General features: G+C 43.4%; 2 protein-coding genes across 2 annotated transcripts; one reads left to right on the top strand and one right to left on the bottom strand.

Annotated features, from left to right (window-relative positions):
* Positions 1-673: 673 nt before the first annotated feature.
* Positions 674-7,363, bottom strand: LOC146548191 (NLR family CARD domain-containing protein 3-like). The gene is made up of 3 exons (XM_085266216.1): positions 7,090-7,363; positions 931-2,692; positions 674-851 (listed from the first exon to the last, which is right to left on the bottom strand). The coding sequence occupies exons 1-3, from the start codon at positions 7,361-7,363 to the stop codon at positions 674-676; spliced, it is 2,214 nt and encodes a 737-aa protein (XP_085122342.1).
* A 14,091-nt stretch (positions 7,364-21,454) lies between these two features.
* LOC146548190 (uncharacterized) lies at positions 21,455-23,290 on the top strand. Its single transcript, XM_085265036.1, has 4 exons — positions 21,455-21,735; positions 21,880-22,162; positions 22,619-22,972; positions 23,123-23,290. The coding sequence occupies exons 1-4, from the start codon at positions 21,455-21,457 to the stop codon at positions 23,288-23,290; spliced, it is 1,086 nt and encodes a 361-aa protein (XP_085121162.1).
* The last annotated feature ends 3,274 nt before the right edge of the window (positions 23,291-26,564 follow it).

Genomic DNA, 26,564 nt, shown 5'->3' with positions numbered 1-26,564 from the left:
AGCAGAGTGTTTGATCGAAACGTAAAGTGTGTGTGACGTCTATATAAATGACTAGGCTTCCTGTTTTGTGCTTCAGACCTGGGGTTGTGTGTTCAGGTCTCCATATCCGGATATGTAAAATAAAGATCATTTTTAAAGTAAAAAGACCGCTTTTGAGCCGTGTCTTTTTGGCCGTAAAGAATACCAAAAGAACCGGAATTTAATAACATTAAAACCAAACAATAAATGAGCAAAGTAGTGCATGATAAATATAGATGACAAATACAAAGTGCAATATAGAAACACTGGGTAAAAAGAAATGAACAATTAAAAAGGAGGATAACAGATGTGAGCAGTAGTTAAACAGTAGAAATAAATATATAATAAACAAACAAAAATAGATAATAAATGAAAGCCAGGTCTGAAAGGTGAGTTTGGCTTTAAAAGCATGAAAACACACTGCTGTCTTCAGGAAGGCTGCTCCAGTAACAGAAAGTCATCTACATGTGGGTTTAGTTCTGACTTTAGGGACGAGTAAAAAAAAAAAAAAAAAATAAAAACATCTGTCCAGACAACCTGACAGTCAAAAATATAAACTCAGGAACTTAAAAGGAAAATTGTGCTGACTTTGAACGTCCGCATCAAGATAAACTTACAGATTTAAGAGTCAAAAAGTGTCAAAACGTCTGTATCCTTACCTGAGAGTTTCAAGTTTACAGTCAGGACTCTTTAGTCCAACACACAGCAAATCCAATTCTGAATCCTGCAGCTTGTTCGAGCTCAGGTCCAGCTCTCTCAGATGATTGGATGGGGAGCTGAGAATTTCAGACAAAGCTTCAAAGCTTCTTTCAGAGAGTTCACAATCTCTCAGCCTGAGGAAGAATAACAATGGAGACATATTCTTTTATTCATCTAGCATTATTGAACATATTTGTTCATAGATTCACTTACAGCACTTTCTTGGATGCTTTGACCACTGGCAGCAGCTTCAAAAATGCCTCCTCTGAACGGGAGTATTTCTCCAGGTCGAACTCATCCAGATCTGATGACAGTAAGATGAAGACCAGAGCCGACCACTGAGCAGGAGACAGTTGATCTGTGGAGAGACGTCCTGAACTCAGGGACTGTTGGATCTCCTCCACTAGGGAACGATCATCCAGTTCATTCAGACAGTGGAACAGGTTGATGCTTTTCTCTGCAGACAGTTTCCCACTGAGCTTCTTCTTGATGTAGTGAACTATTTCCTGATTGGTCTGTGAGCTACTTCCTGTCTGTGTCAGCATGCATAGGAGATCCTGATTGGTCTGCAGTGAAAGACCCAGGAGGAAGCGGAGGAACAAGTCCAGGTGTCCATTTGGACTCTCTAAGGCTTTGTCCACAGCACTCTGGTAGAAGTCTTTTACAGTAAGTGTTTTCTGGAAAATTTTAAAGAGAGGAGATTGTTTCTTAAGCAGGTTGACTCCAGAGTTGATGAAGGTCAGATAGACATGAAGAGCAGCAAAGAACTCCTGAATGCTCAGATGGACGAAACAGTAAACGACACCGGTGAACATGTGGCACTCATCAGCTTTAAAGATCTGTGTGAACACTCCTGAGTACACTGAGGCTGCTCTGATATCGATGCCACACTCTGTCAGGTCTGATTGATAGAAGATCAGGTTTCCTTTCTGCAGCTGATCAAAGGCCAGTTTTCCCAGAGACTCAATGATCTTCCTGCATGAATCTGTGTCATCATACTTGATGTCCTTCGTTGTTAGGTGAAATAGCACAAGGCGTAGGTAGAGCTCTGTGAGAGTCTTAGGCAGATCTTTGCTCTCTTTGTTCTTCATGACAAACTCCAGAACTGTAGCAGTGATCCAGCAGAAGACTGGGATGTGGCACATGATGTGGAGGCTTCGTGATGTCTTGATGTGGGAGATGATGCTGCTGGCCTGCTCCTCATCTCTGAATCTCTTCCTGAAGTACTCCTCCTTCTGTGGGTCAGTGAACCCTCTGACCTCTGTCACCATGTCAACAATGTCACGAAGGATCTTATTGGCTGCTGCGGGTCGTGTGGTTATCCAGAGGCGAGCAGATGGAAGCAGTTCCCCCCTGATGAGGTTTATCAGCAGCACATCCACTGAGGTGGACTTTCTAGGGTCAGTCAGGATTGTAGTTTTGTGGAAGTCCAGAGGAAGTCGACACTCATCCAAACCATCAAAGATGAACACAACCTGGAAGTCTTCAAAGCTGCAGATTCCTGCTTCTTTGGTTTCAGTAAAGAAGTGATGAACAAGTTCCACCAAGCTGAACTTTTCCTCTTTCCGCAGATTCAGCTCTCTGAAAGTGAATGGAAACATGAACTGGATGTCCTGGTTGGCTTTGTCTTCAGCCCAGTCCAGAGTGAACTTCTGTGTTAGGACTGTTTTCCCAATGCCAGCCACTCCCATTGTCAGCACTGTTCTGATTGGTTTATCTCTTCCAGGTGGGAGTTTAAAGATGTCTTCTTGTCTGATGGTTGTTTCTGGTCTGTCCGGTTTCCTGGATGCTGTTTCAATCTGTCTGACCTCATGTTCATCATTGACCTCTGCAGTCCCTCCCCCTGTGATATAGAGCTCTGTGTAGATCTGACTCAGGAGGGTCGGGTTTTCTGTTGTAGAAATCCCCTCGAGCACACACTGGAACTTCTGCTTCAGGTCTGACTTGAGTTTGAGCTGACACTCAGTGAGAATCTCTGCATGAATAAACAGCAAATGACACAAATGAGAAAACTGCATTCTGGTTACTGTGGTTATGTGTTCAGTTCACTGGACTCTTGGTGTCATGATCCGAGTGAGTCTGAGTAACTTTCCACAGCATCAGCTCTCCTCGCCTGGGTGGAGCCCTCCTCACTCCTCCGTGCTCCTCACCTGTTGCCAATTACTCCGGCAGTATCTATGAGCAGCACTCACAATGAACCTTCTCCAGATTGTGTGCTTAGCACAGTCAGTTCTCTGCCTCACATTTTGTCTTGTGCTCCTCAGCTTGTTTCGCGTAACCCTCTTTTCCTGTTCCCTAGTCGGCACCTGGATACATCTTCCAACTCTCGCCATAAGTCACGCCTCAGGATTCTGCCCTGCCACTGCTGGGAAAACTCCCTCTTGCAAACTGCCATCCTCAGCTGCCTGCCTCCCTGTGCACCCACATCTCACTCTGTACCCAGATTTAATTCATCTCCTCCTCCAGCTGATCTCCACCTGCAGCCACGTAACACCTCTTAGTTTTTAAATCTTGGACTCATTCACTACACTGTGGACCACTCTGATTATTATCTCCTTTGTTCCAGTGATCCTGGATAGTTTCTATTCGCCCGATTCTGCCCCTGTTGTTCCTTTGACCTGCCTCAGCTTATGTTCTGGCCTCAGCTCTGCACTTCTCATAATACCTCGCTTGCTGTTGAATTTAGCCGTGATTCAGCTTTCTCCGTCAAGAAATCTAGTAAAATACATTTCTGTTAAAAGTCACTCAGCCTCCGTTTTTTGGTTCTGTGCTTGACTCCATTCCTTTTCATGAGCCATTGAGCCCTGACACTTGGGTTATAACTGAGGGCAGGTTTTATAGAGACACATTTGATTTAATTGTGTTTATTTATACAGCACCAAATCAATACTAGCAACATTTCACATATTACATAAACAACACTATGGAGCCAGTAATGAATAAATATGTAGAATAAATGAAAGAATTTCAAGTATAAAAGTTTTTTTTATTAATTCCTCCAAATAACAACAACAGTCACCCCAATGTGCTTTATATTGTAAGATAAAGAACCTACAATAATACAACAGAAAAAACCCCAACTATCTTTTTGGGTCCTGAAAACTGAAGGCTCTGCCTCCCATTCTACTTTTAAATACTCTGTGAACAACAAGTAGGCCTGCAGAGCGAGAGCGAAGTGCTCTAATAGGGTGATATGGTACTACAAGGTCATTAAGATAAGATGGGGCCTGATTATTTAAGACCTTGTATGTGAGGAGCAGGATTTTGAATTCAATTCTGGATTTAACAGGAAGTCGATACAGGAGAAATCTGCTCTCTCTTTCTAGTCCCTGTCAGGACTCTTGCTGCAGCATTTTGGATTAACTGAAGCCTTTTCAGCGAGTTTTTAGGACTTGCTGATAATAATGAATTACAGTCATCCAGCCTCGACGTAATAAATGCATAAACTTGTCACGGCTGGGGCAGCAGTCGTGCGGTGGAGTTAAATGAGGACCCAAGTTGCAGACAGTGGTGGAGATGCGAGTGAGGTTTTATTTACAGTGAACAAACCAAGGTGAGGGCAGAACTAAACATAAACCTAAACTGGGAAAACTACAGTGGCTTGCAAAAGTATTCGGCCCCCTTGAACTTTTCCACATTTTGTCACATTACAGCCACAAACATGGATCAATTTTATTGGACTTCCAGGTGAAAGACCAACACAAAGTGGTGCACACGTGAGAAGTGGAACAAAATCATACATGATTCCAAACATTTTGTACAAATAAATAACTGCAAAGTGGGGTGTGCGTAATTATTCAGCCCCCTGAGTCAATACTTTGTAGAACCAGCTTTTGCTGCAGTTACAGCTGCCAGTCTTTTAGGGTCTGTCTCTACCAGCTTTGCACATCTACAGACTGAAATCTTTGCCCATTCTTCTTTGCAAAACAGCTCCAGCTCAGTCAGATTAGATGGGCAGCGTTTGTGAACAGCAGTTTTCAGATCTTGCCACAGATTCTGGATTGGATTTAGATCTGGACTTTGACTGGGCCGTTCTAACACATGGATATGTTTTGTTTTAAACCACTCCATTGTTGCCCTGGCTTTATGTTCAGGGTCGTTGTCCTGCTGGAAGGGGAACCTCCGCCCCAGTCTCAAGTCTTTTGCAGACTCCAAGAGGTTTTCTTCCTAGATTGCCCTGTATTTGGCTCCATCCATCTTCCCATCAACTCTGACCAGCTTCCCTGTCCCTGCTGAAGAGAAGCACCCCCAGAGCATGATGCTGCCACCACCATATTTGACAGTGGGGATGGTGTGTTCAGAGTCATGTGCAGTGTTAGTTTTCCACCACACATAGCGTTTTGCATTTTGAACAATAAGTTCCATTTTGGTCTCATCTGACCTGAGCACCTTCTTCCACATGTTTGCTGTGTCCCCCACATGGCTTGTGGCAAACTGCAAACGGGACTTCTTATGGTTTTCTGTTAACAATGGCTTTCTTCTTGCCACTCTTCCATAAAGGCCAACTTTGTGCAGTGCACGACTAATAATTCCCCCACCTGAGCTGTAGATCTCTGCAGCTCGTCCAGAGTCACCATGGGCCTCTTGGCTGCATTTCGGATCAGCACTCTCCTTGTTCGGCCTTGTTCGATTACACACAGGTGCACTCTATTTAGTCATTAGCACTCATCAGGCAACGTCTATGTGCAACTGACTGCACTCAGACCAAAGGGGGCTGAATAATTACGCACACCCCACTTTGCAGTTATTTATTTGTAAAAAATGTTTGGAGTCATGTATGATTCTCATTCCACTTCTCACGTGTACACCGCTTTGTGTTGGTCTTTCACCTGGAATTCAAATAAAACTGATTCATGTTTGTGGCTGTAATGTGACAAAATGTGGGAAAGTTCAAGGGGGCCGAATACTTTTGCCACTGTAACAGACAAACCTGAAAACATAAGGACAGCGGGGAATACACAGAGATGACACAAAGAAGGCTGGATAGAGAGACGAGTAGTAACACTGATTAACACAGTAATGCAGACGACACAACGAGGAACACAGGCAGACACATACTATAAATACACACAAGGTAATGAGGGAATGACACACAGGAGGGGAGCACAGCTGATCCTAATTCACAAGACGAGACACAAACCTTCAAAGTAAAACAGGAAACAGACTGTTTTACAACACAAACTCGGGGACACGAACAGAACACAGAGGAAAGACACAGGTAGAGATCAACCTAAGAACTAATACAAAATCAGAATTAACACAAAGTACAGAAGGTGATACCAAAAATGAAACAAAACGCTGAACGACCCAGGACCATGACAGAACTAGTTTTTCAGCGTCACTCTGAGACAGGATATTTCTAACTTTAGAGATGTTGCACAAATGGAAGAAAGCAGTCTTGCATATTTGTTTAATATGTGTGTTGAAAGACATGTCCTGGTCAAAAATGACTCCAAGGTTCCTCACAGCGTTACTGGAGGCCAAGGTAATGCCATCCAGAGTAAGAATCTGCTTAGATACCATATTTCTAAGATTTTCAGGGCCGAGTACAATAACCTCAGTTTGATCTGAATTAAGAAGCAGAAAGTTAGCGGCCATCCAGGTCTTTATGTCTTTAAGACGTTCCTGCAGTTTAACTCATTGGTGTGTGTTATCTGACTTCATGGACAGATGGAGCTGGGTATCATCTGCATAGCAGTGTAAATGTATGCTATGTCTTCTAATGATGCTGCCTAAGGGAAGCATGGTAATGGGAGCGTTGCCAGCAGAAGGCTGAAGTGGAATCTCCCAGAAAGCTGCAGAAGAAAAAACATGAGCTGAAATGGTGGATTTCAGTCAAATAAGGAGAACTGTGGCTTTCCTCCAACCTTTGACCAATCACCTTAGTGTCCTGTTTATCAACCATAATAAAAAGCATTTACTGTGTGGGCATTTTTTTGTTTGGGTCTCCAAACAGCAGAAAGAAATGGCAGCCATTTTTTTAACTTTACCTTCAACTGGTAAATAGATTTAAGAGAAAGCACTTTGATCATATTTGTGACGTGTCCCAAACTGTTGTTGTCGCCTCATTTATGTTGATAAAACAGCTCTAAAACCAATCTGACAATATAAATCTGTAAAATGGGCAGAAAACCTGCTGCTGGTCCCATTTTAATCAAACCAACCCAAAGAGCAGATATTCATGTGTACACAGGAGGTTATTTGTGCAGATGCATAAAACATAAACTGTTGGCTTTCTGCAGTCTCTCACTCCTGAAAGTGTTGGCAAGTGTTTTGGATTTATTATTTATATAGATTTTAATGGCACCTGTGTAATGTTAACTAAGGTTTTTATTGTTTATGTATTTTTTGTTTAGTCATTCCCTGACTTACCTGTGGGTTCTGGGATGGTTTTATTTAAATTCTCCAACAGATCATTCTTGTTTATCCTCCCCAAAAGATTTTTAGCAACTTGAAAAGTGTTGATAGAGTAGGTATCAAACATCAGATCCACTATGTCCGTCCTCTCTGCATTCTCCAGTTTACTCACTGGGATTGCTGGTAAACCTTCTACAGACCCGTTCTTCAGATGCCACTTAAATTTTTCAAAGTCATCACGTCCCAAATCCTCCAAAGTCCCCAGAAGGATTTCTTTAGGTGTCGTCATCTTTTACCCTGTAAGGACCCGATAAACAAAGACTGTAACAACAGCTGGAGAGGTAATTGTCTGATTTATCAGAATTTAACTTGATTCTAACAGCAGTTCATCACAATAAATTTCTTAGGCTCAGAATGCAACAAAATTGCACATGAAGAAGCACATAGAGAAGTATCCAAGTAACACTTTGCTACAATATAAAACAAACTATTATAAATAAAGAAAATATATAAACTAAATATATACACTACCCGTCAAACGTTTTAGAACAGCCCAATTTTTCCAGTGTTTTTGTCACGGTTTGCGAGCCGTGTGTAAATTATTAAAGGACCCTTTATGCAGGCAGCTCAGATGCAAGTGAGTTTATTCATCACATGGTGATACAAACAGAAATGGCGAAGGTGAGCATGGAAACTAAGCAAAAACCTAAACTGGGAAAACTAACAGTACACGAATATGAAGAATTACACGAAGGGAAGACGAAAACACGGAACACAAGGGGTGGGAGCAAAGCACCACAACACATCACTATATAGTAGTGATGGGTCCAGCAACACTGATGCACCGACGCTTGTATCAAGCTCACAGAGCGAAACCTGTATCGGTGCGTGTGTCGCTTTAAGAAAAAGTCACGTGATCGATACAGCTGCTGTATCGCTCATTACCAACGCGCTAAACTGTGTTTAAAAGGTACCGCATCTGCATCTGTCAATGGGATGAGTCGCCACCAAAAAACCCCCCAAAAAACCAAAATTACTCTCGCAAAGATAAAAAAAAAAAAAAAACATCTCTCCATAACAAAATTGAGCTTGAAAGAAAAAAAAATGTTTCTGCTGTGTGGGATCATTTTGATCTTTTAATTGCAAATAAGGGAATAGTTTGTCTGTCTTTGTTTCAGTGTAATCTATCAGAATAGGAAAAACAGCAATGTGACTTGCAGTGTAAATTATTTATTTTCTATTCGGCTGAGCTTTGTTACACAATCAAAAGCACCTCCTCAGTGTTCAGGCATTACAGAACCAAACATGAAAATGAGGAGACAAACACACCGAGAATGAACACAGGTCGGCCTATATTGACACTGAACTGCTTTATCATCATTTTTTAATTAACATGCGTTTTATTATTTTGAAATCAAGCACCTAGGAAGTCTGTTCTGGACCATGCAGTCCTGAGTTTTATTATAACGGACTGCCAACCCCTTAGTATTGTGGAGAGTGTCGGAGAGAAACATTCCAAGATCAGAGGATCCTTTAACGTACTGGGGGAACAGGAAGACATCTTATCTGAACCTTTTCCACCTGGCTTTACAGTTTTTGTGTACCCCAGCTTCATCTGTGCCTCTGAATTTTCCAAAGCTGGGGAAATGCACCTTAGAACACACATGCATCAACACTACAATGAGCGGGCGGAGGGAGGTTTTGGAGTCTTCTCACACCCCCGTTCTCTGCGACAGGCACGTGCAGAGGAGGGGGGGCTAGAGGGGCTTGAGCACCCGCCCCTTTCCTGATGGGTGCCCAAGGTGCCCTTTTGTTGAGGCAACTTTTTAAAAAAAAAAAGTATTATTTTTTTTTAATGTGTGTGTGCGTGCGGAGTCCTGTCTGTGCCCCTCAACAATAATATTTAACTATTAATCACAGTTTTGCTAAATAAAAGGATCTGGCTTGCATCAGTCACATGATCACATTTAACCAATGATCGCCCTCGACGGCAGAACGCGCTGGTTACGAGCCGGGAACGAGCTCACAAAGAGCACGCGCATTTTTTGCGGTCCGGAGCTGTAAGAGAAACACAAGTTAACTCAGAGACACAGACTGATGCGACAAACCCAGTAAGTAGGTGTACAGCGTACACTGTAGTGTGTAGCACACAGGAGTATTAGCTTATTACGTACACGTTGGTAAGCTGTCTTGTGGCAATTTGACGAACTGAAACAAACGAGCGTGCTGTGTGTGCAACAGCGTGACAAACATTACCTGTCCTTTTATTAACTGCACAAGTAGTGCTGGTCACAGCTGCTGGCTACCTGTGTAAGGCTGTCATGGGTCTGTAGCTCTGTCACCGTTTTAGTGAACATATTTAGTTTTAAAGTAAGTTACAGAGCATTTCCTGCCCTTCTGGGGGGATTATATTTCACTAAAAAACGATCTAATATGCATGTCCACATAATTATGCATTATTATAATTATAATATATTAAAAAACACACGCTGTATTTTAAAGAACATACATTAAGATGCAGATTATATTAGATTTATATTTTAAATAAGACAAAATTTGGATTTTACAGCAGTAAAATTATTGTATCTCTATACATGTAATAAGCTTTGCCCTGCACAGAGTGGATAGTGAAACAAATGGAATCATCATAAATACATTATTTCATATTTATTACTTCCCCCTCCTCATTGCTTTATTATTGTAGCTCTAGTAATAAATAATAATGTAAGGATTCTGGATCAGCACCATGATGCCCATAGTATATACAGTATTCTGAAGAAGGTCTAAAATGTCAGTGTGTTGCACCAAAATATTTAAGTAATTATCAGTTTTAGTTCTTAGAGTGTACCTCAAAGCACACTGTGTTCTGTTGATCTTATGTGCTGCACAATAATGTTTAATATTTAGTATTTACTGTTATATTACTATATATCATTGTGATGTTGTTTATTGTATTGCTCTCGTTTTCTTCTGCTTGTTTTCTTTTTTCTTTCTCAACAGGTGATCCAGGTGATTGATGTATGTGTGTGTGTGTGTGTGTGTATATATATATATATATATATATAGCAGCTGGATAGCGTAGTGGTTAAACTACACGCCTTTGGAACAGAGGATCGCAAGTTCGATTCCTGCCTGGGGCGTCTGTATCCAGTAAGGGTCCTAAGGCTAGACCCCCTATGCTAAGCAAGCCTACCGCAGACATGAGCGAGACAGATAAATATGAAGGCATGCCGGCTCGGACGTCGCCCGGATCAACAAGGTCCGCGTCAGGTGTTGAGGAACCAGGGCACCCTGACGAAAAGTGGGCTACTGGAACAAGAAGGCATCGGTGGGCAAGGGACGAAAACAGGGCGTTGTTGGAATGCTACTACGCAAGTAACCCCGGCGGAAGGGGCTACATGAATAGGATGAGGGACCTATGGATTCTTCGATACCCAACATCCACAATGACGGCGAAACAACTAGTAGCTCAGTGTTCCAACATTCGAAAGAAGGGACTGCTCTCACAGCTAGAGATTGACGAGGTACAACACAAATGCTACGGCAAGGAGGAGTCAGGACGCCAGGTCAGGGGGGAGATATCATCACCCCCACCCGAGATTGGGTACATAGCCCCAAGTGCGATAGGAGAAGGATCGTTGAGTGCGAGAGGAACTGACCTGAAAAATAGGATCATGGCCAAGCTTGAAACCTGGATCCCCCGTAGCCGGTTACCAAGATTACGTGAAGTACCCTCAGAAGGTCTGCTAGATGATGTTAATGCAGCACTACGGGCAATACCTACAACCACGATTACCGACACTAACAAGCTGATCTACAATACGGCAGCAGTGATCAGTGAGATGCTTGGCTACAAGTTGAACAGCCACAAGGGGCAGTACCCTCCATGGAGAAGGAGGCTAGAGGGCAAGATCAAAGTAGCACGGAGGGAGGTTAGCCAACTAACAGAGTTGCAGAAAGGTGCGACAAATAAGGTGCCTAAGAAATACAGCAAGCTGTCCATACCTGAGGCCTTGGAAACTGCCAAGCAAAGACTCACAGCCTTGGCCAGCCGCTTGAGGAGGTACACCAGAGAGATAGAAGGCAGGAGAATAAACCAGCTGTTCTCCACAGAACCAGCAAAGGTGTACTCTCAGTGGCAAGGGAACAATAAGAGAACAGCACCACCAAGGCTGGAGACTGAGCAATACTGGAAGAGCATATGGGAGAAGGATGCAACCCATAACGGCAATGCTCAGTGGCTAGTGGATCTGAGGGCAGACCACAGCGACCTCCCTGAACAGGGTCCAGTAACCATCACAGTGGCAGATATCCAAGAAAGGGTCTCCAGTATGAAGAGTTGGACAGCACCAGGGCCCGACATGGTTCACGCCTACTGGCTGAAGAAGCTGACTGCACTCCACGAGCGTCTGGCAGCACAAATGAACCAGCTGCTAGTTAACGAGAGACACCCGGAATGGCTAACTGAAGGCCGGACGGTCCTGATCCCCAAGGACCCCAAGAAGGGACCGGTCCCCTCCAACTACCGACCAATAACCTGCCTCAGTACTACATGGAAGCTCCTGTCAGGCATCATATCGGCTAAGATGAACAGGCACATGGGTCAATACATGAGCGGGACACAGAAAGGAATTGGCAAGAATACCAGAGGTGCAAAACACCAGCTACTGGTAGACAGAACAATCAGCCGAGACTGCAAGACCAGACTGACCAACCTGTGCACTGCCTGGATTGATTACAAGAAGGCCTATGACTCAATGCCCCACAGCTGGATACTGGAATGCCTAGAATTGTACAAGATCAATGGGACCCTAAGAGCCTTCATCAGGAACTCAATGGGGATGTGGTGTACAACACTAGAGGCCAACTCCAAGCCCATAGCACAAGTTACCATCAAGTGCGGGATCTACCAAGGAGATGCTCTGTCCCCACTGCTGTTCTGCATAGGCCTGAACCCCCTCAGTGAGATCATTAACAAGACTGGCTACGGATACCGACTACAGAACGGAGCAGTTGTCAGCCACCTCCTGTACATGGATGACATCAAGCTGTATGCCAAGAGTGAACGAGACATCGATTCACTGATCCACACTACCAGGCTATACAGCAATGACATTGGAATGTCGTTCGGACTGGAGAAGTGTAGTCGGATGGTAACAAAGAGAGGGAAGGTAGTCAGAACTGAGGGGATTGAACTACCAGAAGGCAACATTGCAGACATAGAGGACAGTTACAAGTACCTGGGGATCCCGCAGGCAAATGGGAACCATGAAGAGGCCGCTAGAAAGGCTGCAACCACCAAGTACCTGCAGAGGGTCAGGCAAGTCCTGAGGAGTCAGCTGAATGGTAAGAACAAGATCCGGGCCATCAACAGGTGCAGCCCGTGATCAGGTACCCTGCTGGGGTAATAGGCTGGCCAAAGGAGGAGATAGAAGCCACTGACATAAAGACAAGAAAGCTCCTGACCATGCATGGAGGGTTTCACCCCAAGTCCAGCACCCTGAGGCTGTACGCTAAGCGGAAGGAAGGGGGCCGGGGACTGGTGAGTGTCAGCACCACAGTCCAGGATGAGACAAGGAACATCCAAGAATACATTGGGAAGATAGCCCCAACTGACCGAGTGCTCAGTGAATACCTCAGGCAGCAGAAACCCAAGAAAGAGGAGGGAGACGAGGAACCATCATGGAAGGACAGGCCCCTGCACGGTATGTACCACCGGCAGATAGAGGAGGTGGCTGATATCCAGAAATCCTACCAGTGGCTGGACAAAGCTGGACTGAAAGACAGCACAGAGGCACTAATCATGGCAGCACAAGAACAAGCTCTGAGTACAAGATCCATAGAGGCTGGGGTCTATCACACCAGGCAAGACCCCAGGTGCAGGCTGTGTAAAGATGCCCCAGAGACAATCCAGCACATAACAGCAGGGTGCAAGATGCTAGCAGGCAAGGCATACATGGAACGCCATAACCAAGTGGCCGGCATAGTGTACAGGAACATCTGTGCCGAGTATAACCTAGAAGTCCCGAGGTCAAAATGGGAGATGCCCCCAAGGGTGGTGGAGAATGACCGAGCTAAGATCCTGTGGGACTTCCAGATACAGACGGACAAAATGGTGGTGGCTAACCAACCGGACATAGTGGTGGTAGACAAACAGAAGAAGACGGCCGTAGTGATCGATGTAGCGGTTCCGAATGACAGCAATATCAGGAAGAAGGAACACGAGAAGCTAGAGAAATACCAAGGGCTCAGAGAAGAGCTCGAGAGGATGTGGAGGGTGAAGGTAACGGTGGTCCCCGTGGTAATCGGAGCACTAGGTGCGGTGACTCCCAAGCTAGGCGAGTGGCTCCAGCAGATCCCGGGAACAACATCGGAGATCTCTGCTCAGTGGAGTGCAGTCACAGGAACAGCTAAGATGCTGCGCAGGACCCTCAAGCTCCCAGGCCTCTGGTAGAGGACCCGAGCTTGAAGGATAAACCGCCCGCAGGGGCGTGCTGGGTGTTTTTTATTTATTTATTTTTTGTCTGCTTATTTAGTTGGTTTTTGTTTTTTTGCCCTTTATCCCTGTCCCAGGACACAGCTGGGAGTGATTGACAAGATGAGACAGAGGAAACGCAAACTAAACACACTGACATGAGACACGGACCTTCACCACAAAGCAGTAAATACATAGACTGAGGCTACGTCCACACGTACACGGGTATTTTTGAGAACGGAGATTTTCCGTTTTTGTTTTCAAAAATAATCCCGTCCACACGTAAAGGCAGAAATGAAGGAAAACACTGCTAGGAACATGGCAAAGCAACAGGTGGAGATATATTCCTAACCGTGCAGAAATGCTGGCCAATCAGAAGTCTAGAAGCCTCGGTGGGAAAAAGTAAACAAAGCTGGGGCATAGAAGGAGAACCAAGTCGTATGTGTGGAGGGACAGTAACTGTGTGTATATGTAATCATTTAAACACTGCAGAAAGTACAATTAACACTAATAGTATAATAATAGTACCTGAATTGTACGGAGCCCCTCTGATGACATGGTCCAAAAATAAATAAATTGTGGCCACAAAATACCCTCGAAATACTATTTTCGAGAGCACGAAATGGGTATAACGTGGCAACGAATTACGCATTTGTGGCAACATCATATTGATACAATTCCTGGACAGCTGCGTAGAGACACAAGCATGAGAGTAGGCTAAACCTATACACCGTGGACAGAGACGGTATGAGTGAGTTTTATTTTAGGCTGGGAATGAGCTACAATGCATTTTGAAAAGCCTGCAATGCAAGGAACCATTATTACGGAGAGACATTTAAACAGGATACTGAGAGCCCAGTTGCTTTACAGGGCCTGGACGCCGGGATAGATTTTAGTGTCAACCAACTGCAAGGGCCTGGGAAGGATCACGGTTATTGGTCAAGTGTTTCGTGCCCACAAATTAGCATTTCGTGCGCACGAAGTAGTATTTTGTGGCCACAATTGATTTATTTTTTGGACCATGTCATCAGAGGGGCTCCGAAGAATTGGGATACAGCCTCTGAGATAGAAAGTGTGCGACCGTGAACTCGACTCTCTTTATGACACATACACACACAGACACACACACAGACACTTGTTTTCAGATTTTAGTGAGGACACCAAAAAGCCTCAAAAATATCCTCAAACTCGTGAGGACGGCCATTTTGTGGGACTCTATTAGCCCACATAGTAGCATACCAACTCTTTGTCCTCACAAACATGTCTAAACAGGTACACACACACACACAGACACACACACAAACAGGTTTGTCAGGTTCCTCGGCTCGTTCTCTGCGTTCAGTCCATTGAAGGTGATTATTGAGCCAATCACAGCTACAGAGCTCACTGTGACTCTTCTTCTCTCTACAGTCACACAAACAAACACACTCAGAGACTCTGACAGCAAAACTACAACAATGTGGTGTTAACACTCACCCTGCCTCAGCTCCACCGTCCTCCTGCTGCTCTGACGGAGGCTCAGCTGTTTCTCTTCCTGTTCCCACCTGCTCGGGTGGCTCCTCCCCTCTGCAGTTACAGGAAATCAGGTGTGTGTGTCTCTTGTTGAGACTGGTTCTTCCTGCTCTCTATCATCACATTGGGTGTTTCCAAATTCAGGGAGAGGATGCTTCGAATGCCACATTTGTAGGAAATTGTATCACATGGACGCGACGAAGGCTGTTCAAATTTGAAGTCTTCCAAATGCGTCCTTCATTTCCCTGAATTTGAAGGATGGGTCAGGTGTGTCCTTTGTGGCCCAACATATCCCAGGATTCATTGCGGGCCATACAGGAGATATTTTTCTGATAATGATAGTGATCGAAGTGGGAGCTAATGCAGGAGACGAACACTTTCAAATGTAAGTATATGAAAATCTGGTGGTGCAAAAGTTTTTATAGCGGGTGTGTTGTTAGGCTCTGGGCATCTGCATAGACATGTTCTTTTTTTGAGAATGTGAGGACAAACTTGAAAGAGAGACACTGTGAGAGTGGACACATCCACACTGCTGCTGCATCTGTGCTCACCACGATGGCCTCCTTCAGAGAGATGGAGGACTCACTCTGTCTTCTGGCTGATGTAAGTGTTCAGCTTTGAACAGCTGTCGTTCCAGCTGCTTTTAACTTTGTAGTTTCACATTTGTACAGACTTTATATTTTTTATAGACGTGTCATAAACCAGTCCTTAAATCATTTTCATTATCACAGATACAGTCTACACTCTGCATCATGAGCTGGTCAATATCGCAAAAGTTGTAATTCGTTTCATGTTTCATGTAAACTGCTCTGAGGTCACAGTGACACCAGCAGATATAGTTACAGCCTCTCTGTCCCCACCATCCCGGCCCACGTAGACCGCAAAGGCCGGGTCCTCCGAAGGATGCAGCCGACGAATTGGAACACAGCTCATGTCTGACAGCAGTTTGAAGAGGAAATGGATTCTGTTCTGTTCTTCACTCATCACCTACCTGACAGCTGACACCTCACACCTGTTTCTCAGCTGCAGGTCAGACAGAAGGACACACAGAGGATGGAGGGAAGGAGGATGGATCTGCTAGTCTGAAAGTTGGTATGTCAGTTTCTGGTCAAGTTTTTGTTCAACAGGAAACATAAACAGAAGCAGGATTCATACCAGCCTCCACTTGAACAGCAGCCTGCTTAAACTGTCTGCGTGTCTCTAGCTGATCTCTGTCTCCTGCTGATGTCACAACGTCTCCGTTTTATTTGAACACTGGAGGTGAAGATGGCAGATTGTTGGCTAAAATGGATGTCTGTGGCATCCTGCATTTAATGTTCAGCATCTTTGTGAAAAACCCTTTAAAAGTTGTTTAACATGTCCAAAAATCCAAAACTGTTACAGATTACAAAGATGTTGTTTCTATGAGCTCAGGCTGTACTTGCTAGTTCACATTTCGGTAGTAATGTTGATGATGAGGATCATTATTTGTCATTGCTTTAGTTTTTATTCCACTGTTTCAAGGACATGCACTTAGTAGGGACAGCGGACTGGACAGGTCTTCAGTCTGTCTCGCTCTAAGACAGCTGGGTTAGGCTCCAGCGCCCCCGCGACCCTGAAAAGGATCAGCAGAAGTGGATGGATGGAGGGTCAGTTTGTCAACATTAGAAAAACAAACATACTACCTGCCTTAAATGTGAAATGGACGGGCTTTATGTTTGCTCGTTGTTTGCTAAAGAGACTTTTCCGCAGCATTTCTCTCCCGACTTCTTTGTAGCACCTTTCACTGTCACACATTTGATCTTTACAGCAGGGCTGTGCCATATCATATACCATACTATAGAATTTTGACATAGTAGCTATATAATGTTACTCCTACTTTATAGATCTCCATCACCCGATCCTCCGAAAACCTCTTGGAGTTGGCAGCACTCGACTGAGCCATTTTGTGCAGAAGAAGATTAAAATGATGCTTTAAACTCCAGATGTTATCTGAGCTCAGATCCTAAAGCCAGACCTCTGCATCTTCATTCTTGTGGAAAAGCAGAGCAGATGTTGTTTTCAGGAGGATGCTGCTATAATGGCTTTAGTTCCTTGCAGGTAATTATGACGACAGCGGAAGCAGCAGGAACAACAAACAGCCCAAACTAACAGACAAAATATTAATGAAAGTCCAACCCAATCTCCTCCATCCCCGTATCCTCCACTATTTGCATCTTCATCTGTGAAACCTGCAGAGCAGAAACAGTGTGTGGACAAAGTTAGCCGGTATGCAGACATGTTTGCTTTTGTTACAGGAGTTTGAAACACATCTGCAGCTCATTCAGAGGCTTTGGGGCCGTACACACTTCATTTTAAATCAGTACAGCCGATCTCACAGCTGCTGGATGTCTCTTTGAATCATAAGAACATTAAGACAAACAAGATGATCATGAAAATCATATTAATGATTGATTTGGCCTACGTTTGATGCTGAACTGCAGTAGCTCCTGACATTGTGCTTTTATTTCGTCTGGATTAGTTTGCAGCACTGCTGCACAGTTTACATTAAAGTGCACTTTTGCAGAGCAGACGACCCCCTGCACGACTGATGGGGTGAACCAAGGCCCTGCATCAGACAAAGAAGCATTATTTCAACTGTGAGTCATGCAAAGCAGCTCTAGTAGAGTCCTGTAAATGAACAGACTGGATCCCTGTAACGTACCACCTCAGTGACCAGTGGAAACATTCAAATGTTCAGGTAGTCATCCTAACTGACTTGGGGTTTCTGCCAGTGTGTTACAAGTGAAGCAGCTTGCCTGGTCTACACACTGGGACTCGTTTCTTTAAATCACCATTAATACAGTTTCAGCTGCTGACACATTCACTAGTGGGTAGTAATTAAAGCATGCTGCACCACTCATGAGTGCTATCATTCAGCACTCTCATTCATTTGTCTTAAAGCTGGTAATTAAACTCCCTGATGCCTCACTCTGTCTCACTCTTTTCTGTGTGTGAGAGAAAGAAGATGCAGCTGTGTTTCTAACAGCTGCTCTGGAGGAAGCCCTGCAACTCTAGAATCTCACCTGAGTCTGTGACTGTGAGCTTGATGGAGTGCCTGAACTCCTTGATGACTCTCTCACCACAGATGCTGTGGTTGGTTGGTTCACTCACTATGTATTAACAGACCTCTCTGCATTGAATCATATCTGTTATTAATCTCTGTCTCGCTTCCACAGCATGTCTTCATCCTGTCTTCCTTCTCTCACCCCAACCGGTCAGCAGATGGCCCCGCCCCTCCCTGAGCCTGGTTCTGCTGGAGGTTTACGTTGAAACCAAGCACACCATTGTTTTTCTTGTGACATTACCAATAAGTTTGATGTGTCACATGGCCCTCTTCCTATTGAAAAAACAAAAGTTGTATCCAAGATGGCCGACTTCTAAATGGCCACCATGGTCACCACCCATCTTGAGGAGTTTGCCCCTCACATATACTAATGTGCCACAAACAGGACTTTAATATCACCAACCATTCCCATGTTATTACGGTGTATCCATATAAATGGCCCACCCTGTACTTACATTATAACCAATCCGCTCCTTTATCCCCACTTAAAATATTTTTACTGAACTATTGTAATATTTGTTGCCATTGCTGCTGTCCTCTTGGCCAACTTACTCTTACAAAAGACATGTTTAATGTTAATGAGATTTTTTTTAACTACATAAATAAAGGTTATATAAAAGTCGCTGCCAAAAACTGATCGCGGCTTCTACCTTGTTACACGAATGTTGTTTGTGGCTCAAGATGACTTTATGTCATCCATGAGGGAAGCATTTGACATATGTTTCACATATTATAGCCCAACAAGTTACTTATAGCAGTTTAAATACGAGCAATCACTTTTTGGCAAATACCAGAAATCAGTTTTTGGCAGACAATCACTTTTTGGCACAACACCGGTGTCTAGCAGGTTTTATATTTTAGAAAGTTTAAAGCTCAGCTTAATAGAAGTAGTGTGGTCGTGAGTTTTGCATAAACAAATTTGTGCAAACCTCAATGAAGTGAAGCAACATTATAAAGAAGAGTGAGCCTAAATGACTCCCCAATGATGTGAGAGACTGATAGTCATACAGAAAACAATGACTTTGAGCTGTTGCTGCTAAACGTGCTTCTACAAGCAACTGAATCTTGGAGTGCACTTTGGTTTGTCTGCTCATAAATTGGTGGTTCATGATGATAAATGAACTTCTGAACTGGTTTAACATCAGTGCAGTGGCTGGTCCATTCCTTGATGTATATGTCAACGTTCAAAATGAGCCATTTAAATCAGCTGTGTTGGATCAAGGACACATCTAAACCCTGCAGGACAGCGGCCCCGAGGCCTGGAGTTCCCACCCTCAGTGCAGTGGAAATAGTCTCGTGCCAGTCTTGGTGCTGCCTTTGAGTCTATATTGCCGAACACTGTGCGCACACATTTTTTTCCTTCCTAAACAAACACACATTTGTAAAGGAAAATTTAAATTGAACTCACAGTTGGCGGTTAATCGTTATATAGTTTAGATGTACACCGAGAGACGCATTTAGTGGGACTTTTACACCGCCACAGATTTTCTTCTTCTTTTTTGTTACATTATTGACATATACTAGATATTTTAACCTAAGCAGCAACAATCATGTCTCTGGTACAGGCACTTTCCACCATGCAGGTTAAGCTAAAATGTGACTTGAAACAAATTCTGGGTTTCCGTTCCATAAAGGTTCATTTCATCTGGTAAGTTAGCCCCTGAGGTAACAGTCTATGTGAACATAACATACTCACTGACTCACACTCAACTTGACTGATAGTGATTTCCTGAATTAGGCAAAGCGCACAGAGGAAATTCATTTGCATATGTTTGTTTTCACAATCACTGAAATCCAAGTTAGGCATGTTTCCCTTTTTTGTTGTTGTTCTTGACACGAGTGCTTCAGTTATTTTCTCATCAGTATGTCAGGACAGAAAGGATTCTGTTGTGGATTTATGATCATCTCACGTGTGTCCATCTTTCAAACTCTTAGATTGTGTAGACATTAATGCAGCTGTCAGACTGTAGGCCAGTTTCTTTGCACTGTAAGCATTGATTGGATGCTACTGTAGCAATCAGTGCTTACACAAAACGTCCCTGCGTAAACCCTCAGACACACAACAAACAGATCAATAGTATCTGAAATTCAGAGTACGGATCTTTTTACACATTTCTCACAGAAAATCACCTAAATCGCTTTCGTGTGAGATGCACATCATGTTTGCCTCATAAAGACTTGCCCTGTATGTATTCATTTCTTTTGACTTTCACGTGGAATTGTCACCTAATATAACAGGTCCATCAGTAAATGGTGTCTATCTTCAGTTTCTGTCTCCTAGACTTTGTCCCTGTCAGGTTACAGCTGAATAGATAGTCATATCATGCAGAGACTGCATCGTACTATAATGCTCGTATGATCGCGTTTGTCATAAGTGGACTGGTCTTGTTGAAACTTTGCATAAACCTTGCCCAGTAAACTGTGAGTGCTAACATTTCTATGGCATATGCAAATACTTTAGACAAATCCCACAGTTGTCTATATTTGTATATTTGACAGTTTAATGAAGCATTTAGAAATCAAAGGTCAGATTAAAATGCTGGATCACAATAGAATGTGATATCACACAATACAATATTTTTAATATCACACACAGCATGAAAGTTTGCTAGTGTATATTATAAAAATATTACAGTATGTTGGTATAACTTTATCCCCTCCTAGTTTTTAAGATACAAATTTTGGCCCACACTGATTTGTGATCATATTCCTCTGTCCACTAAATGAAGATGGAGGCTCTGCTCTTTATTTCTGTGTTTCTCTGGAGAATCCTGGTAACATGATGGCTTTCTGTCTCTAAACACACACGAGCTTAACTCCGAATGAACATGATCAGAGTTCATTGAACCAACTCTGATCAGTCTTTTCTAAGGGTTTCAAGCCTTTCTTGTTCGAGCCTCTCTTTGTTGTTGCTACAGTTATGTGTAATTATTACAGTTTTTCTCGATTGCTTAAACACTATAACCAGGCCTCTAAACTAAAATTTCAAAACCGTAACGCTATTGTTCAAAAAGCTCACCCATTTCCCTGAACTATAAACACTATTCCCTGCTTTGACACATGACTCAAATTTGGTGAACTGTTACTGCAAAACTCTACACACAAATCCCTACATTTTACAGTGCTTACACCAGTCATTTAGAAAGCACTAGCATGCAATAATGTTAACTTAAGTCAGCATAGCTTGAGCTCAATTAGCACACAATTAACCAGGTGGAAACACTAGGATTCAAAATTTAGCACACACCAATCAGAACCTGCGATGGATAGATAAAAGGGCCAAAGTCAGCTCATTCAGGTTTGAAACAATGGATCCAAAGAGATGCAAAGGAAGAGGACGTGGTGGAGAAAGAGGACGTGGTGAAGGAGGAGGACGTGGTGAAGGAGGTGGAGGTGGAGAACGATGGCGACAAGGAAGGGGAAGAGCAAGGGCAAGAAGACAGTCAGTCTCGGATGAAATTCGAGCCACTTTAGTTGACCATGTCCTTGTCCATGGGATGACTATGAGGGAGGCTGGGCAACGAGTACAACCAAATTTGAGTCGCTTCACTGTTGCCTCCATCATCAGAACCTTCAGGGAGGAAAACAGGTAGGTGTACTTGCAGTAAGACTGCTTTGTACAGTAACGTTTAAGTTACTGAACTTATGTGCCTTGAGTTTCAGTATGTTTCCATTATTTTCCTGTAAAATGAATGTGTGACAGTTACAGTAATGAGTGCTTCTATTTTTGTAGGACACAGAGACGACCACCTGGTGGAGGCAGGTTAAGGCTTTTGTCGGAGGAGCAAGAGAGGGAACTTGTAAACATGGTAATTGCAAATAATGTAATCCGCCTGCAAGAGATTCAAAGGAGAGTGATTGAGGATGATCATCTTTTTCGAGGCATAAATGCCATCAGCCTCTCCACAATTGACCGCATCCTCCGAAAGAATCAATTCCGGATGAAACAGGCATACCGAGTCCCTTTCGAACGAAACTCTGACAGAGTGAAAAACCAACGTGTGGAATATGTTCAGGTATGAGTTTTGATACTGTATAAAGTATTGTGTACCATCACAGCATGCCAGTTTATGGGCGATCGTGGCTCAAGAGTTGGGAGTTCGCCTTGTAATCGGAAGGTTGCCGGTTCGAGCCCCGGCTTGGACAGTCTCGGTCGTTGTGTCCTTGGGCAAGACACTTCACCCGTTGCCTACTGGTAGTGGTCAGAGGGCCCGGTGGCGCCAGTGTCCGGCAGCCTCGCCTCTGTCAGTGCGCCCCAGGGTGGCTGTGGCTACAATGTAGCTGCCATCACCAGTGTGTGAATGTGTGTGTGAATGGGTGGATGACTGGATATGTAAAGCGCTTTGGGGTCCTTAGGGACTAGTAAAGCGCTATATAAATACAGGCCATTTACCATTTTATGCTGCCATTTCAGCACTCTTGAACTGTGGTTCAGGGTACCGATTGACTCTACTGTGTTATGTGTTTTGCAGAGAATCTTTGAGATTGAAGGACGGCCTGTTCCCCATGAAATAATCTTTGTGGATGAGGCAGGTTTTAACCTGACCAAAAGAAGGAAAAGGGGGAGGAACATAATTGGCCATCGGGCTATTGTAAATGTCCCTGGTCAGCATGGGGGGAATGTCACTATGTGCGCAGCCATCAGCCAACGAGGGGTACTCCACCGCCATGCCGTACTAGGACCCTATAACACTATGCTTCTCCTTGCTTTTCTTGATGGTTTAAGACAACATATGTTCCAGCTGGACTATAGGGAACCAGCACAGCCAGAGCAGCCTCACTACGTTGTTGTGTGGGATAACGTCAGCTTCCATCGCGCTGCTCTGGTTCGTGACTGGTTTACCAATAACCCAAGGTTTTCTAATATCTTTCTGCCTGCATACTCACCCTTTCTAAACCCGATAGAGGAGTTATTTTCGGCATGGCGGTGGAAAGTGTATGACCGAGAACCTTATGTCCGTGTTCACCTCCTTCAGGCCATCGAAGAGGCCTGCCTAGACATATCAGTAGATGCATGCCAGGGGTGGATCAGGCATGCAAGAGGATTTTACCCCCGCTGCCTGGCTGGGGCCAATATAGCCTGTGATGTGGATGAGATTCTCTGGCCTGACCCAGACCAAAGACAAGATGCTGAGGTGGGATAATGTTTCTGGTGTGTGTTGTACTGTATAGTACATGAATGACAATGTGCCACTGTACATACATTGGTTGCGTCTTTTGTGTTTATCATGTGACAAGGGTTTTGAAGGGGAGAACCATAAGCAACCTAATTGTTTTGGAACTATTGTTTTGAATTAATTGTACCAGTGTGCAAAACTCTGTTGTAGTGTGTGTGTTTTTGAGGGCTTGTGTTTGATGTCTGAGGGCAAAGTTTAGTTTTTCAGCAGGAGTGAATAGTTTTGGGTGTAGAGCTTCATTTTGACCTGGAAATAGGATGTTTGGGGAATTGAGTGAGATGTTATGGATTTGTGTTTACTGTTGTGAGGATATGAGGCGTAGTTTCAAGAAATGTGTTTTAGCAATCGAGAAAAACTGTAATAGTATTGCAGATGTTAGCCTCTGCCTGCAGTGTTGATGTGGGTAAAGGCTTTAACCATGGATTAGCGGCAGGTCCCAGCTTGTAAATTGTGGAGCATTAATGCCCACTCCAGCTCCTATAACCAAATATAAACAGTTGGGATGAGAGTTAGCTCAAGCCACTACAACTTTTAAGCCAGCAAGAATGATCTGTTCATGCTAGCATTAACAGTGCCTATACACATAGCGACACACGGGGGAGGGGCCTAACTAATAACCAAGATGACTACAGGCTTGGAGGTGCTAAAAGTCAGATATACCAGGAGCAGTTTGGGCTTTAGAACAAATTTTGTGTAATTATAACAATATGTAATTTAGGACATGGTTACATATGATGCTGCTGATTTTTTAAATCTAATTTTTACGTTGCATTAATTTCTTTTTGTCAGACAGGGAATCAAACAAGTTCTGTTTTCTCGAATGAATCCCACTGTTATTTGTTTGTCCTACCAACAGGGATGTTTACATGGTATTCATGACTGCTGCACCTGATGACTTTCACAGCTTGAGGACTGCAAACATTTCCCAACAAGACATGAGTGGTGGGGTGATCGTTGGTATTCCTGATCAGGTGAGGATCTGTTCCCATCAAACCACCAAAACCAGTTGTTCAGGATGTTTACAGGATGAAGAATCCCCAGTTATTCTTTGTGGTTGGAATGTGCCTACATATGGCTGTGTGGGATTCTGGCTTACTTTAGGGTCGGAGCAGTTGGTATGTGGAGCAAATACTGACACAGTCAGAGTGGGCAAACCAGCAATAGGCTTGTTGTCATACCTGGAAGTCTGAAAGCTCCCGATGCTGGATGGTCTTTCTAGTTTTTAATGACAGGTCGTCTAACAAAGCTTCCATGAGGTGCTATAATGGAGACTGTCCTTTTCAAGGAGTTTCTCATGTCTTATCCTACTTTTTTCTTTTTTTAATTAACAGGAGTGAGAATTTGAAATCCTCTATATTGACATGATTACATTTCTTCTATTAAATGAGAAGTACATTTTGAACACAGTATAGTGAACACAATATCCAAGAAGCTAAATCTGGTGAAATGGTTTCTTTAGCTGTCAGCTTGAAAGGCTGATTGGGGTATTTTTGTCACCTTGCATGCGGGTGGCATGGACACCCGACTTTTGTGTGCATTTATCAAAAAGCTTGGATGATTTTGAAGATCAGTGGCATTCAACTCATGATCAGCGTTCAAGTTTTCTTAAAATCTTGTAACATGATAACTAGAAAGAAGACAGCTAGGATTTTCAAACTGATCCATAGATGGATCTACTATGAAGCTGAGGGACAGCACTGCTTAAAAGATCCTTTTTAAATGACTCCAGCTGTCTGATTTAATGAGACCACGTGTGCTCAAGTTTCCTGCTCTGACTCGGCCTCAGAATGTCTAGAGGCAGAAATCAAGCACACTCAAAGGAAATAAGCGTATCAGTGGGCATGTGCTCAGCACGCAGAGTGGGAGTGACTAAAGGTGCCACTGCAGAGCATCGCAGTTGTTTCGTGTGATTAAGTTGTGTGTTTATGAACCTGTGAGTGTTAGTCCTTTTGGCAGGATGACTCGCATGAAGCTGTTATAATTGTTTGTGCATGTTAAAGTTATGCCTCAGTTCTTTGATACCATGTTGGTAGGATTATTTGGCACTAAGTTAATAGCAGTGGCTGTAATCTCCCGCAGTCATTACATCCAGCGGTATTACAAATAAAGGACTTTTCTATTGTTTAGTTTAACTGTGGCTAGCTTGCCATGTCCGTGCCTTATGATTGGCAATTTGTATGACGTGCTATTTAGGCAATATATGAGCTATAGTGACCCCTTGTGGATATTGTGAGATATTGCTGTGTTGAGTACATTATGTTTTCAATTGTTTTTCTAGTTATTTGTGACTCTACTAATGATAAAATTGCCTGTTTCTGTTTCCAGAAAACCATTGCTCATAGTCCCACATACTATACAATGATAAGTTCAAGTATGGCTGTACCTAATTTGGATTAAGCCTGGCAAGCACTTTGATGTAAACATTTCTTCTGTGGGACTTAAAGACAGTTAACCCAACTCCTGGACTGCTGCAGTCTTCCTGACAGAAAGCTTAGGCCAGGCTTGTATGCCCAGTATATATATTCTATAACGTGTGTAACTACTTCGTTTAGTTGTTTTTGTTTGGATTTAGTTTAGTTGTTTTTCTTTTCAGTGTATTTCAGTGTCAGTAATTTGTGTAGTGCTCACTCACATTTTCAACTGGAAAAGACCTGCAATAGAAACGTATTTAGGAGCAAACAAGTGAATGAAAAGTTTGACATCATTAAGCCCAAACAGCACCTAGTTTTCAACAAAAACACATAACATAAGAGCAGCAGTGACGATGCAGCTGACACACATGAACCCATTTAAACTGGTCCCAGTGTTTTTAGCCTAACTTGAGTCTTGAACCATTGGGGCAAATGAAAAATTCCAGCAGTTCTTGAAAGCAGCAACTCTGTGCTTTTTTTGTGATGTTAGGGACATTATGGTAACTCGAGGCAGAACACCATCCAAATCTTGGTAAATAACACATGAAAGAACAAAAGAAACAAACATGGTAAAAAGAAGCCAAACGTGTGATAACATTGTTCCATCACGCTCACTCACTATTCTCTCAACCTTTGCCTTCACGGGGCTGCTGCAACAATGTACCTGGGATTACCGTAATGATGCAAATATTAATGAAAAGTGCAGAGTTGCTGCTCTCAGGAATCATTGGACTTCTTTTAATTGAGGAAATGGATCAGGAGTTACGGTAGTTACAGATGTTTAATACAACCCTAGAAAAGAGCTTTCTGTAGTGCTGTGTGATACGGAA

Source organism: Mchenga conophoros, linkage group LG23 (genome assembly GCF_057382185.1).
Source record: "Mchenga conophoros isolate Kocher_MC1m ecotype Shallow Benthic linkage group LG23, M_conophoros_male_GT1.1, whole genome shotgun sequence".
Classification (NCBI taxonomy): domain Eukaryota; kingdom Metazoa; phylum Chordata; class Actinopteri; order Cichliformes; family Cichlidae; genus Mchenga; species Mchenga conophoros.
This window is presented reverse-complemented; position numbering and strand designations above follow the sequence as displayed.

Coding starts and splice junctions, on each gene's coding strand:
- LOC146548191 (XM_085266216.1), bottom strand. CDS start 7,363: ATGACGACACCTAAAGAAATCCTTCTGGGGACTTTGGAGGATTTGGGA. Junction 2,693..7,089: donor AACCATCCCAGAACCCACAG/GTAAGTCAGGGA, acceptor TTATTCATGCAG/AGATTCTCACTGAGTGTCAG. Junction 852..930: donor AAAGCATCCAAGAAAGTGCT/GTAAGTGAATCT, acceptor ATTCTTCCTCAG/GCTGAGAGATTGTGAACTCT.
- LOC146548190 (XM_085265036.1), top strand. CDS start 21,455: ATGGATCCAAAGAGATGCAAAGGAAGAGGACGTGGTGGAGAAAGAGGA. Junction 21,736..21,879: donor ACCTTCAGGGAGGAAAACAG/GTAGGTGTACTT, acceptor CTATTTTTGTAG/GACACAGAGACGACCACCTG. Junction 22,973..23,122: donor GCTTCCATCGCGCTGCTCTG/GTTCGTGACTGG, acceptor CACCTCCTTCAG/GCCATCGAAGAGGCCTGCCT.